This window comes from Periplaneta americana, chromosome 6 (assembly GCF_040183065.1).
Source record: "Periplaneta americana isolate PAMFEO1 chromosome 6, P.americana_PAMFEO1_priV1, whole genome shotgun sequence".
In the NCBI taxonomy this organism is placed as follows: domain Eukaryota; kingdom Metazoa; phylum Arthropoda; class Insecta; order Blattodea; family Blattidae; genus Periplaneta; species Periplaneta americana.
In genome coordinates, this window is record NC_091122.1 from 38,426,998 (window position 1) to 38,441,950 (window position 14,953).

Genomic DNA, 14,953 nt, shown 5'->3' on the forward strand with positions numbered 1-14,953 from the left:
AAACTAGAGATTTAATTTAAATTTTCGCCAAAACGAAAGAGAATGAAAATTATTTGGATATTGAAATAGTTAATTACAATTTCAACATGCAACTTTGATTAAAAGTATATAAATTAATACTTAAAAAAAAGAAACTATTTTTAGATGAGAGTTCCCCAGTACACAACATTGAATTAGCAGAATTCTTGCCTTCCATATTTTTTTGCCATTTTGTATAGAAAATGATCGAAATTCTATTTTCTGCAATTAGAATTAGCTGCGAAACGATAATAATTAAGCATCCCGTTCTTAGCAAAGATGATCACAATTATAGTACCTTTGGATTTAGTACATAACAATCCGTGAAAGTGTTCCAACAGCATCCATTCCAGTTTCAATCCCATAGCAGATGCTCAACTAGCGCATGCCCAAAAGTTAGTACAGGAACCGTACATGAACTGATCCATGAACCACTTGTTGGAATGAACCTAATTACACACCAGACATGTTGTTCAACAACAGGAGACAGTTGCATCACCACCATCACCCTCGTCATTATCACCACTATGATTGTCGTCGTCATCATCATCATTATCATAATCATCTTGAGTAGATATCGTAGTACAAAGGCCATGAGCTAGTCTGTATTGATGTGGAGAGTAAATTTGCATGTATATATGGTATTGCCATTGCTTGCTTATGCATAAGGCAAAGCTGACTTTAAAACGTGTATGACGTCCAGTATGATAAGCATATTGAATAAATGTGTAATACACAGGTAAAGTAAAGAACATTTTTAAAGACACAGATACTCCACAAATAGCTCCTGGATAATGCAATAGGATAGATGCACTAGTAAGAAGGAACATAGTAGGATATGATCAGTAACCACTGTCTACATCAGAGTGGAGAACTTGTCTATGTAGGACTGTACTAAAAAATCTAGTTGTATGGTACCATGCTAACTTCATATTTGGAGGTTCATTTACAAATCTGGCTATCTTAACTGATACTTTTTAGTTCCTGTAAGCAAATACCAGGATAAGGATAGTGAAGTAAACCATGACTGCTTTCTTCAGATCTCTCCCCTTTCTTGTAGTTCATAACCATACTGTTTTTACCAGTGTTAAATAACTCCCACCATTGAAAGCATCACTAAGTAAGTAGGGTTATTATATCACCATCACTGTAACCATTATTATTGACTACAGTTTTGTTAATGACGTGAATGTAATTGAAAAATGCGTGGCATTCTCACAAATGCATTCTTTCTAGATTCTTACATTCATTACAACCTGTAGAAGTGGAGTGTACCTTGCATCTTGTGCTTCTCAGACATTTTCAAAGATATGAAAGAATTTACACAGAGTCGGAGTTTGATCTACAGAAGTTGTTGTATGAAGGATGATGAAATGCTGCTGAACAAAGTAATTGTTCTTAAGGAATTAAACTTTATATCGATGATTGGTTTGATACAAAATGTTAGTTCATGCAGTACACTCATAGAGACGTAAAAATTGAACTGTCATGTTGGTGTCGAATTGAAACACTTTCCTGTAGGGGGGAAAATGTAAATTGGTGGAAAGTGGAAATTAACTGTAAGTAAAATGAATCCTGTGAAACAAAACAAAAGTAAACTAAAAAATCGCCGAATAAAGTGAACAGCATTTCTTCAAGTGTGTTTATATGAGATACTATTGCCAACCCAGAAATAAATTTATTAAGGAGTGTTTTCTGCAATCTAGATTACATTTTATACTCAGTCTTGTTCACACTTACTGTTTACTGTATTTCTTTATAAGGCTAGTCAGTTTTGTTACTGAAGAGGAACATAAAAAAATATAGCTGTAACATTGAGTTAAAATTTACCTTACTGCGTTAAATTATAGTGGAAATAAAAGGAAAATATTAAATAACGGGAGTAGAGATCTGAAGACTTACATCTTCATTTATCTTGAACTGTCATTTTTGATATGAACTGTTGTATGTTCAAGATAGTGATTTGAGATATTTAGTTCTCAAATAAACGTAAGCGCACAGATAATAATGTAAGTAGTTGAACTGAAATATTACTTTGGACGTGACAATTTTTTATACCAATGGTAGCCCTATAGTGTTTGTTGTTCCCTAAATTAATAATAATATATAATAATAAATATAATAATAATAATAATAATAATAATAATAATAATAATAATAATAATAATAATAATAATAATGGCTATACATATAATGAAAAATGATTATTTAACCATAGTTCATTATAGAACTACTCTCTGACTGAGTGGTTATGTCGCATCTCAGTTTCCCCCACCCTTTTCTGTTGGCCTAGTGGCTGAGCTTTTTCCTGAAAATATTTGCTGTACGGAATTAGAATTCTACGTAATATTATACAACTGTTTAAAGTAATTTAAAGAAAAGGATCTCATTAAGTAAGGAACTGCCACGTGATTTCCCCGTTTCGACGATCCTGCGACATAACCACTCAGTCAGACAATATGTTTGAGAGCAATTAATTTTGAAAGGTCATTTGTTCAGTTTCCCCATATACTGCTCAGGGACGCTTTAAGAGGAAATTCATTAATGTTTAATTGTTTATAAGTTAGTGATCGGTGATGAATCCTAATCTAGACTGCTGATATTCAGAATATATTTTTGAACGGGCCCTTGAAATACTCATGAGTTAAATATCATGCCTGGTTTATATCCGAGTCATTTTTTTGTCGAATTTTGGATTTATGTGGCACATTATTGTTTTGTCTCGCTATGTATTTTTCAAAGAAACTGAAATTCTAGATGTTAATCTATATTTAAACCATTTGCTGTAGATTTATAATACAGGCTTCCACAATACGCACTAGATCATAATTAAGTTTTGTATAATTTGAAAATTGGTTAAAATTTTAATTGCAATTCATGATTTTTACCTAAAACTTTACAATGTTACTCGTATACTGGGCTGCAAAAGAAATGCAGAGTCGAAGTCACTATCGATTTGAAATATTATCGTGTTACAAAGACTTAGCTGTATGTATGAAATAGACACTTGATAGCCGTTCGAACCAGGTTTTAATAATCGGTCTCCTAATCAATTCTAAATGAATATTTATATTTAATTGAATTATGTTTAGTTTTTGTTTTTAAAACGGTAGAAACCCTAGTTAGGTAGGCTATCATTGAAAAATTTATTGAAAATACAAGAGACAGTTTACAACATAAATTACATTTTATAGCGAATGTAATGAATGATGGTTGATTATGGAAATCGATGACTTCAGTGCAGTGGAGAATATCATCTCCAGGTTGCTGGCAGGAACTCGTAATTTCTGGAAGACTTCTAAGGAGTCCCATGGGATTGCACCTCTAGCCTCAACCATAATTCCAATAATGTTAGGCTTAAGGAGAATATTGACGAAATTACCATAAGGCTTAGGATGATGATGATGATGATGATGATGATGATGATGAAAAGAAGAAGAATAATTAGCCACTGAGATGGACTTTTGGAAAAGGGCAGCGAGAAAATCAAGACGAGATAAGTTTCAGAACACAGTTATACGGGAAATGTTAGAAGTTTAAATATAATGTTTTGTGGGTGACAGAAGAAAGAAGACTGAAATGGTATGGGCATGTTATGAGAATGTCGAAAGAGAGAATGCCAAAGAAAATTTTAAATTGGTATCCAGAAGGCAACAGACGAAATGGAACACCAAAACAAAAATGGATTGTTGAAGTAAAGAGAAGCATGCACAGTCATGGGCTTACAGAGGAAGATACAGCAGACAGATATTTATGGAACTCTAAAAATTAAGTTCGGGTGAAGGAAAACCATTATTTATGGAAAATTCCTGTTAAAAATAATAATAGTATTATATAAAATTATAATGTATTGCGTAAGTTTGTTTTTTTAAGTAAATATGTGTTTTTGCTGCATATTGAAAAAGAGAGGCGCATTATTGTAAGCTCAGATTTTGTATGCATGTGTGTATTTGGGACAAGAAGATTGTACCTCCATAATGTATCTTGGATTTGACTATAAACATTTCGTAAAAGGTTAGGTTACTGTCAGAAATGAAATGAGAAATGAATGGTAGTCTGGATACTACACAGCCATAATTCTTTGGATAAGTTAGTACCTTGGGATTAAAGGTCTGCTGAGCATGAAGGTACGTTCTATTTGTGAAAGTTTAAAGTTTTCTTTCTTCCTTTACAACTTTAGTGAGAATTGAAAACAGTGATGTTTTGCTTGACCGATCATTACACCTACTGCATTGTTTGAAGACTCAAGACATGACGTTCTACTGTCTTGTAATAGTAATTGTTTTTATATTTTCAAATTAACACGTTAATCACGCGAGTGTATCTTATTGGTTAACAAGAACGTACTTCTTCCTGCTGCTATTGAGGCTTATGTATGAAGCATTAGCAGAGAATCACATGCTTGACGTATAACCTTCATGCTGCTTGATTATGTTTTAATGAGATTTTAATAGGATAATAGGACAAGTGAGTGCTGTTTTGCTGAGAAGGAGGTTCATATCTAATCATTAATTAATGCTGACCATGTTATGAAATTCATATACAAAATACACACAGATAATAACAGTTTTATACAGTAGGCCTTATTGAAGAAATTCTAATTTATTTTTCACTGTGTTATGCAAAATATATAGAAAGTATTAACATAATGGCAAAAGTTGATTGTTGTTCGACGAAAATAAACATTAGCATAGTCTCTAACAACCAATTAAAGATTTTGTTCGTCTTTAGTAGGTAATTGTATTTATGCATTGCAAAGATAAGCAATAATTTTAATGTACAGCATCTTAAATTTCTATTTCCATTAATTAATGCTGACCATGTTATGAAATTCATATACAAAATACACACAGATAATAACAGTTTTATACAGTATTGAAGAAACTGTAATTTATTTTTCGCTGTGTTATACAAAATATATAGAAAGTATTAAGATAACAGCAAAAGTTGATTGTTGTTCGACGAAAATAAACATTAGCATCGTCTCTAACAACCAATTAAAGATTTTGTTCGTCTTCAGTAGGTAATTGTATTTATGCAATGCAAAGATAAGCAATAATTTTAATGTACAGTATCTTATATTTCTATTTCCCATTAATATCACATTTATATTAGTTTGTGGTCCTGGTGGTTGAGACATTGTCCCATGGTTTTATTTAATTGGATTTATTTATGTACTTTTTGTTATTTGTAATATCGTTTGGTTGAGTATGACCATTATACTATTATTAAAATTTGGAAAGCAGATATTAAGAATATAATAAATTGACATACAAATAAGTAACTCTGGGAAGTAGAATGTTTAATTGCAGTTCGTCGTCTATTAAAAGATATACGCACAAATAATTAGTTAATACTTATATAAACTGTGAAGTACATTATTACAAATTTAAGAATGTAGGTACTTAGTATGAACTGTGAAGTACATTATTACAAATTTAAGAATGTAGGTACTCAGTATGAACTGTGAAGTACATTATTACAAATTTAAGAATGTAGGTACTCAGTATGAACTGTGAAGTACATTATTACAAATTTAAGAATGTAGGTACTCAGTATGAACTGTGAAGTACATTATTACAAATTTAAGAATGTAGGTACTTAGTATGAACTGTGAAGTACATTATTACAAATTTAAGAATGTAGGTACCCATTATGAACTGTGAAGTACATTATTACAAATTTAAGAATGTAGGTACTCATTATGAACTGTGAAGTACATTATTACAAATTTAAGAATGTAGGTACTCAGTATAAACTGTGAAGTACATTATTACAAATTTAAGAATGTAGGTACTCAGTATGAACTGTGAAGTACATTATTACAAATTTAAGAATGTAGGTACTGAGTATGAACTGTGAAGTACATTATTACAAAGTTAAGAATGTAGGTACTCAGTATGAACTGTGAAGTACATTATTACAAATTTAAGAATGTAGGTACTGAGTATGAACTGTGAAGTACATTATTACAAATTTAAGAATGTACTCACTATGACTACAAATTTGTATTATGAATAACTTTTTTACAATGCCTGTTCTAACTTAGATACAGGTCTATAGGCGGTTAAAGTAATAGATCTAGGTATGATTTTGTATTTCTTATTTATCTTCATTGCTTAGAGACTTTTTTTTAGTCACGTGGTACAGAGATCATCACTTATCATGCCCTAATGTGAGATATAGCCTAACTGTTTATACACTCATACTGATAAAAGCGACTTTGACCTCATTGAAAGTTGAACTAGGAACTAAACTTTGCATGTCACCTTGCAGTTTAATATTTTCATTTTGCAATGTACATGCTTTCGTAAATTCAGAATATCGTGTATGTCTTTCAGGGCAGAACAATATCGGGATGGAATGGGACCTGCGTTGGTGCCAACAGGTGGTGCGGCTGTTCAGCTTGAATTGGGGCCTCCCTTCAAAAAGATCCGATTTGGTGAACCAAAGCCAGATGTTCAGCAACCACTCAGGATTGATACAAGGGTGAGCATTATGCCAAACTAATAATGAATTAAAATCTTTATAATGGAGAAGACAAATATAAAATTATTATTTAATGGTGTTCCATTATTATGGTCGAGCAATTAAAAGTAAGTAATATATTTTACACAAATGTAATTTAATTACTGTACATGGTTTTATTTTGAAATAACCAGACTGGTGCAGATATTGATTTCATCAAGAAAGTAGTTTGGATTGTTAAGATTATCTTATTTGTTGTTCCGTTAATTCGTAAAAGGATCTACTTTAAAACCATGTTTTCAGTGTTGTGTGGCACATACTGTAACTATGGTGACAACGGTTTTTTTGTGATACTGTACTACATATCTAGGATATGAGGAATTGTACTCTATAAATTGTACACAATGGTGTGCATGTGCGTGCATGCAGTCTCCACCATACTGTATACTGTACCAACTTCACCGCACCAGTACTGACACTATCATTACTACCACCACCACCACCACTACCACTGCTACAGCCACTATCACTACCATAGCTACCACCACTATCACTGCTAATTCCATTACTACTAACACTACCACTATTACTATCATCACAATCATCACCAACACTACAATCTCCAATTCCCATTACTACCATCACGATCATAATCTAGTTCTTATTTGCTTCTTCTCTTTAACTTTATCATTCATTCTGCTTACCCTTTTTGCTTTCTGTTTCACTCTCTTTTCTAGTGCTCTGTATCTTAATAAATACACCAAATTTGTTTGCACCTATTAATTTATTGATTGTTGATATTTCATGGTTGGTAATGAACTTCCGAGGATTTAATATGTTTACTTCGTATTCTGCTGTTTTTTCAAGTCAGCTCTCAAATGTTGATGTTTTGTTGATGTTATTATTATTATTATTATTATTATTATTATTATTATTATTATTATTATTATTATTATTATTATTATTATTATTATTAAATATAAGGGTCTCAGCCTTTTCAAAGCTCAATGGGAAGCATATTTACAGCATCTCAATATTTGCAACACATTATTGAGAACCTCGAATCCTCTTGTCGTTTCTACAAGGAACATAGCAGCAGAAAAGAAAGTATGTTCCAGAAAGTTAAAAATTCCACCTGAAGATCTGGATATAAGTAACATCAATGTCCATAAACTACGACAAAATCTTAGGAAACAAGAGTACGACAAATGGTGTGCGCTTCCACATAAAGGAAAAGGTGTTATTTTATTTCAAGAATATACTCCCGGAAATAAATGGATTTTTTCTAAGGAGGGTCTATCTTCCTCTGAATGGCGGGACACAATTAAGATGAATGCTAACGTAGCACCAGTGAGAAGTCTTCATGGGAGATCCTTGGACGGTTTCCGTTGCAGATACTGCAACGAGATTGAAACCTTAGCACACGTCCTAGGATCCTGTCAGCATGGAGAACTCCTGAGAAATTCACGCCATCATAACATCCGAAAACTAATAGCACAAGCCCTTAGAAACAAATCCTTCGAGGTCCATGAAGAGGTGCACTGCGTTGCGTCTGAAGGCGGCGGAATTAGAAGAGCGGACATCGTGGCTCTAGACAAGACTAATAGTAAAGGCTTTATACTGGACCCAACTGTTAGATTTGAGATGAGCCAGACCCAACCATCCGAGGTCAACAAAGAAAAACAACAAATTTATGAGCCTACTATTCCGTATTTTCGAGAAAAATATCAGATGGAAGGCACCTGGGAAGTACATGGTTTAATGATTGGAGCGAGGGGCACCATCCCACGATCAACTGTAAACACTATCAAAACATTTGGAATCCATGACATCATTCCAAAAATAATTACTACTTCAACCATTAAAGGGTCTGTGGCAATTCTGAAAAATCATTTATACGGAATATCATAATACCCCCCCCCCCTTTTCTATTCGTTAGTGTGTGATTGTTACAAATATATGCACAAATTTATTATTTCTTAAACTTAAGCTCCTAGTTCACATTTAAATTTGGCTCATCTATCTTACTGTAATCATTACTATTCTTATATGTGTGTTATTCTGTGTTTTTGGCAACCCAGGATGCCTGGGCAGACTATTTCTTGAAATAAATTATATATATTATTATTATCATCATCCATTCATTCCTCATGATTCGTCGTCCTGAGAGTTCAATTGTACTTGATTAATAGTTATTACTTGTGTGACAATATGTTGATAGAGACTGAAAGAACATTGTGGTATACAATTTATTTTGTACTTTCTAGCTTTCAAACTATTGTCTGTTGTTGCCATGACTATAGTTATATTTTAAATTTTTTAAATCAAGCCACAGTCACCATTTCTTGAAACATTACATTATTCATGGAACTCAACAAGACATTAGTAACGGCTAATACAAAACTGTATAAAGCAAAATTCTTTTACACGTTTCATCCCAAATTGAAGGTAATATGTGTTGGAAATGAAAGAAACTAAATGTGGTTGTTTTAGCTCAGATATCTTAGATTTCCAGAATGCAGTTTAAAGTTTTATAGATTTTCTAAAATAAAGGAAACATGGCAGACTACCATTATGTTTGAGGCACTTTATTAGTGTTATCATTTAATCAAAGCAAAGCTTTCACACTTTTGATATTTTTTACAAAATTGAAAGTCTGATTAGTGTAATATGTAGCTAATCAGTGAAGTATGCAGTGGAGGAGGAAAGGAACTGGCCATCCTACCCCATTATCTTTTGGTCTAGTTGCCTCATAAGTGGTACCTTGTCGGTGTCACTTGTGAGGTTCAGACCTGTCTTTCGACAGTTGACTAAACAACAACAACAAGTTACATGTTTTGCACAGTCTTACTTGAATTGTATTACAATATTCATATCGAATATTAATAATTTGAATTATTCTGAAAACACTTTCGTGTATATTAAACACAGCATTAAAGAAAGAATTTTAATTTTTTTTTTAACTCATTGCACAACGAAATACTTGCAGTGACTTTGGAAATAAACTCTCCTTTTCTGTTAAAATGCGCATGTTTATTTCAACAACTTGAATACTTGATTTTTGCATTGAACGAATATTATCTTCATGAATGAATGTATGAATGAAAAATAAAGGAAGGAAGAAAGAAAGGAAGAAAGAAAGAAAGAAAGAAAGAAAGAAAGAAAAAAGAAAGATAGAAACAAACAAAAATAGAGGGAGAGGGCAGGTAAAAGGAGAGGGGAAGGGAAAAAAAGAGAGAGAAAGTGATATATGAAACCAAATTAACAAATAAATTAACACAGTAAATAACGAAGTATAAACATTGAATTGGACATTCAGGATTTTATGGGTACTAAGTGCTGGATTTACGTTTTTATGTTGTCAACCTCCAATTTGAGCCATATAGACCCTATCAAAGTCAAACTTTAATTATCCAGAAGTTATACGTTTATACTGATGTAAACTCTCTATGAAGTGATCATTCTGAGCTGCTTAATTATTGCTGCAATCAGTCTTTGTGGCAAGATTAATATTTTTTCTGGTTATTATATTCGTAACATATTTATGATTAACATTTACCGTACAATACACATAAGTTTTAAGTAATGGACAGGTGATTAGAAGAAGGGAGAAAGATGTACGCACACATAGTCATATTACCTTCAAACATCATAAGCATAAGTTGTTCCTGAAGGAAACATGGTGATGGTGACTCCTGAACTTTGGAAAGTTATTGAATTATTGCTACATTAATATCCAACACTTTTAATTTAAACAAGAGAACTGTAACCTTAAAGCAGAAGTTCTTCTGAATTACTTTAACTGAAATTTGTTAGTGACCAATGTGTGTGCAAAGCAGAGAAGAAAATATTTGTGGGTAAAGACATCTAATCAGAAAAAAGCTGTACTCATTCTTTAAAGCTTGTGATCGAAGAGAACATTGTAAGCTTTTATTCAATGAAGTTGGAATTCTAACTCCTCCTCCTTTGTAGTTTTTTGCCAACATTATGTTTATATATGAACATCTACATGAATAAGATTCTTTAATACGGTACATTCTCGAGACTGGAAATAACTATAACCTAACTGTTCCTAAATGTAAATTAGTCAATGTTTGTAATAGCCATTTTGTTGTGGGTGTGAAACTCTTTAATAAAATTCCTCTTAACATTATAAATATTAATAATATTAGAATTTTTAAAACTAAATTAAAAGACATGCTCTTTAGAAAAAACTTTTACACAGTACAGGAATATATTGAATGTAATTTTAATCAATTTGTGTGGAAATAGTTTTAACTTTGACTAAGCCTATTGTAATGTTGTATTATTTAATGGCTTTTTAAATAACCTAAACAAAACAACAATGGAATGGATCTAGCTTTGTTCTTGGAAAATTGTCTTTCATTCTGGGGTCTACGATGCATTCATATCAATCAGCATTAATTTATGGTCATGGTATAAGTAATTTAGATGGCTAAGGCAGTTGGTTTAATAAGCAAAAAAGTATTTTTGTCTATGCGTATTCTATGGAATATTATTCACTGCAGAGTCATACATCTGTTTTATCTTGATACTCTTCATACACAGTGTATACATAGTATGTTATGAAAGAGTGTTGCTTGTTCATTATTCAAAACAGCTTGTATAGATAAAGCGAACTAGATCATTCTGGCATATGCACATTATAACCTACAATACATTTATGTTAAAAATACAATAAATTTTACGTGTGGCATACTACATGTTTGGAAATATGATAATCATATTTTATCATACTTAAACTTTACTTAGACTGAGAATACTACAGTAGAATATTTTTCTGTGAATGTTTCGTATTTTATATGGAAGGAAGGGTTTTGTTTTTTAGCATTTAGTTAATTTAATTAGCATGTATTTATGTGTTGTAACGAAAGGTCTAAAAGGTTAATCGGTTAAATGAATACTCTTCAAACAAGGGAGCACTCTAGTTATTTGTTAGCAAACATGTTTTCATGTTGTATACGCACTTGAGAGAAATGAAAACAACTGGAATTTTAAACCTAGAGAATTATTTCCTTTAAGTTTGTTTCTAGGTTTTAACTGTACTGCATTTCTGGATTTTAACTATTGCATGATTTAGTGATATTAATGCATGAGACCTGGAATAGCGAAACACAGCCTACATATTTCAGGTTGTTTAAATATAAAAATCTAACATGAATAACAATCGAATTCGATATTTTTAGTATTGTGTCACATTCATTATTTCCAAATATTGGTGAACTTTCCCACAGTTCCATTGTTTTCCAAAATTTAGTAAAGATAGCCTTAAATGAAACTTGCCTAGTTTTCTATAAAAGAGTCTACTGGAAAGATTGTATGAAAACATATATATTTGTACTGGTTAAGTTCTTTATGTGACATATAAACGTTTATATACACATTTGCTGTAACATTTTGTGTATATTTCTCTTGTTTTGTAAAGCTTTAGAATTTTTCTTTTCTGTGCTCAGCTGTTTAGCAGCGAAGCCATGCCAGCTTAAAACTGAATAGTGTTGAACAGTAACAGTCTAGTGTTGAACAGTAACAGTCTAGTGTTGAACAGTAACAGTCTAGTGTTGAACAGTAAGTCTAGTGTTGAACAATAACAGTCTAGTGTTGAACAGTAACAGTCTAGTGTTGAACAGTAACAGTCTAGTGTTGAACAGTAACAGTCTGAGGAATAGCTTAACAAATCAGTAGGTGGTTGGTATTCATTAGTAAATCCTTTTTCTAGAATTGTGTAGTAAGCCATATACTGTATGTAGGTTTTGGTTTAACATTACTTTAAAACGAAACTTGAACTATTTATCATTTTGTTGCTTTCATTTTCTAAAATAAATCCTTCAACGATAGTTTCGTATTTTTTTCTAACGTGTCAACCTAGGAACTTTCTTAATTTTAAGTTAAATTTATCTTTGTAACATGAATAGCGATTGATAATAAATGTAAATGGTTTTTACAACTTCAGATTTCATGGCTTTCTTCCATTGTGGTATGATATAATTATCAGATTTCAATCAAACTTGGATCTTGACGATAAGATTTTGAAGAGCTATTTGATGTCAAGTTTTGTATAAAACACATCCTGTGCAAATAAAATTTTCCTGTGGACATTTGGATAGACACAATGAAAACTTAAGTTACCATTTGCATATTTACTGTATTAAAAAAAAAAATCCAGTACAGTTGTAATTTTTGTGCAAAGAAAATAATCATACGAGAATTTGTAATAACTGAAGTACAACTAGAGAATAGCTTGATTCTTTTGCATCTTATTAGGTTATTTAGAAACTTCGGAATTAGAGTCAAGCAGCCTATATGACTTGCAGATTTCCTACAAAATACATTTCTTTTTTATAACGAAAATATTCTCCATATTTGTACTTGTGATATAGTATGAGAGGAGGTGCCATTTGTTAAGGTATAGAATTATATAAATGGAGGTTAGGACAAACCCCAAGGTTTTTTTTTACCATGGGCGATGAATATTGGCAGATTATCTGAAATACTCTCATTTATGGACAGGGTTCTTTTACATACTGCAATTCTTTGATACAGACCTCCCAACTCTACTTCCCTTGTGTAGGAAGCCATGCTGAAGTTTTGTATCACCTTTCAAACCTATCACCCTTCATAGGTTTGAACCTGGATTCCCTGACAAGCATGGTTAGCACTAAACCATTGAGGACCGTAGTTGAGATAGACATGGAAGATGGTGGTTGATATCTAATCCGTTGTATTTGACGATCATATCATACTCTGAATAATTTCAAGGGAAAAATTGTTCCGGGGCCGGGTATCGATCCCGGGACCTCTGGTTGAACGTACCAGCGCTCTACCACTGAGCTACCCGGGAACTCCACTCGACACCGTCTCAACTTTTCCCTTTATATCCACATAACTCGCGTGGGCTGACGAAACGCCAGAGACCCACAACGAGTGCACACAATCTCTGTGTGACTTGGAATTGTGGTTTTCTGTTAATGTACACAGTAACGTATATATTATGCAAATCTAGTCTTTCAGGTGAAGCTCCCTGTAAAGCAGATTTGAATAATTTCAAGGGAAAAATTGTTCCGGGGCCAGGTATCGATCCCGGGACCTCTGGTTGAACGTACCAGCGCTCTACCACTGAGCCGGCCCTGGAACAATTTTTCCCTTGAAATTATTCAAATCTGCTTTACAGGGAGCTTCACCTGAAAGACTAGATTTGCGTATCATACTCTTCATTCCTTTCAGTATTTAGTTCTGAAAGGTGATGACTGCACATATCAACAGATGTATTACATCATTTCCTCTTCATTGTCACAGGATGAAATTGCACGTTACTAAAGTAATGTGGAAAGATTGTGACTGAATTTGTACCCTTTGACTGTAGACCATAAATTATTCTGTTAGCTGAATCCACGTATGTTCTCTGTATGGGATGTGAATAGAAGGATTGATGACAAACATTACAATCAATCACCATTTTCGTGGAAACATCTTCCTTAAAGTGGAATAGTTTAAGCAAGTTATATAAATGAAGTGATAAACGTGTACCTACTCTTAGCAACACTGAATGAATTCATATTGAATTACCATTATTTAGAATACAGCTTCCTTCAGCAGACATTACTGATTTAATGTGACACTCGAGTAGCAATTCAAATGAAACAGATCGAGGGTCGTTGATCTGTTTTAATTTCGAACTTCAATAAATAATAAGGTTTTTGCTCTGAAATGTTGATTTAAGACTGACCTAAGAGTGCTCTTTTGGAACGTCTTCAGTGAAAACGGACTTTGCATTGACGACACATAGGCGTACAAGTGTATTGTTCTTCAAAACTTCAGCTTGTGCTAGTCTAGCAGAATTGTACACATGTATACACATTTGAAATCTGGTTTAATAATAATGAAAACTGTATATCAGAGAAGAAATGCTTGCAACTTTAAAAATTATGTTATTTCATCAGGATTCGTAAGTTCAGTTTCGTTTACTTACTAGCAAACATTCTCATGGGGGCAGATAAAAAAGTTATTTTTTTTTTCTTTTGCCATGTTAATAATGTCAAAACAAGCGCTTATACAAATTTTGGCCATTTGAACGCAATTACGAGGCTGTCCAGAAATTAAGTTTCCCTGGGATCTTTACAGAAATAAAACACAATTTCACGGAAAAATTTATTGGAACAGATACAGCAATTGTTGACTTATTTTTCAATACATTTTCCACCAGAATTGAGACATTGTGTTACTGTGGTATCAGCAGAGCGGTGCAGATGGCTGTCACACACTGGTTCTGATCCCAGGCGGCAGATTTCTGCGAAACAGGAATACAAAAGTTGATCCCATGTTATGACAGGTCTCATTTCCGGTGGGGAAAATGTTGAAAAATTGCTCAACAATTGCTGTATTTGTTTCAATAAATCTTTCCATGAAATTGTATTTTCATTATGTAAATAGCTTCAAGGAAACTTACTTT

At 32.7% G+C, this 14,953-nt stretch overlaps 1 protein-coding gene across 6 annotated transcripts in view; it reads left to right on the forward strand.

Moving 5' to 3' along the window:
* Smr (Smrter) overlaps positions 1 to 14,953 on the forward strand; it is a 404,162-nt gene that overhangs the window by 184,857 nt on the left and 204,352 nt on the right. For all 6 annotated transcript variants that reach the window (XM_069827907.1, XM_069827904.1, XM_069827906.1 and 3 more), the window contains exon 4: positions 6,360 to 6,507. In XM_069827907.1, the coding sequence (XP_069684008.1) occupies positions 6,360 to 6,507 (148 nt within the window). The remainder of the gene's footprint in view (positions 1 to 6,359; positions 6,508 to 14,953) is intronic.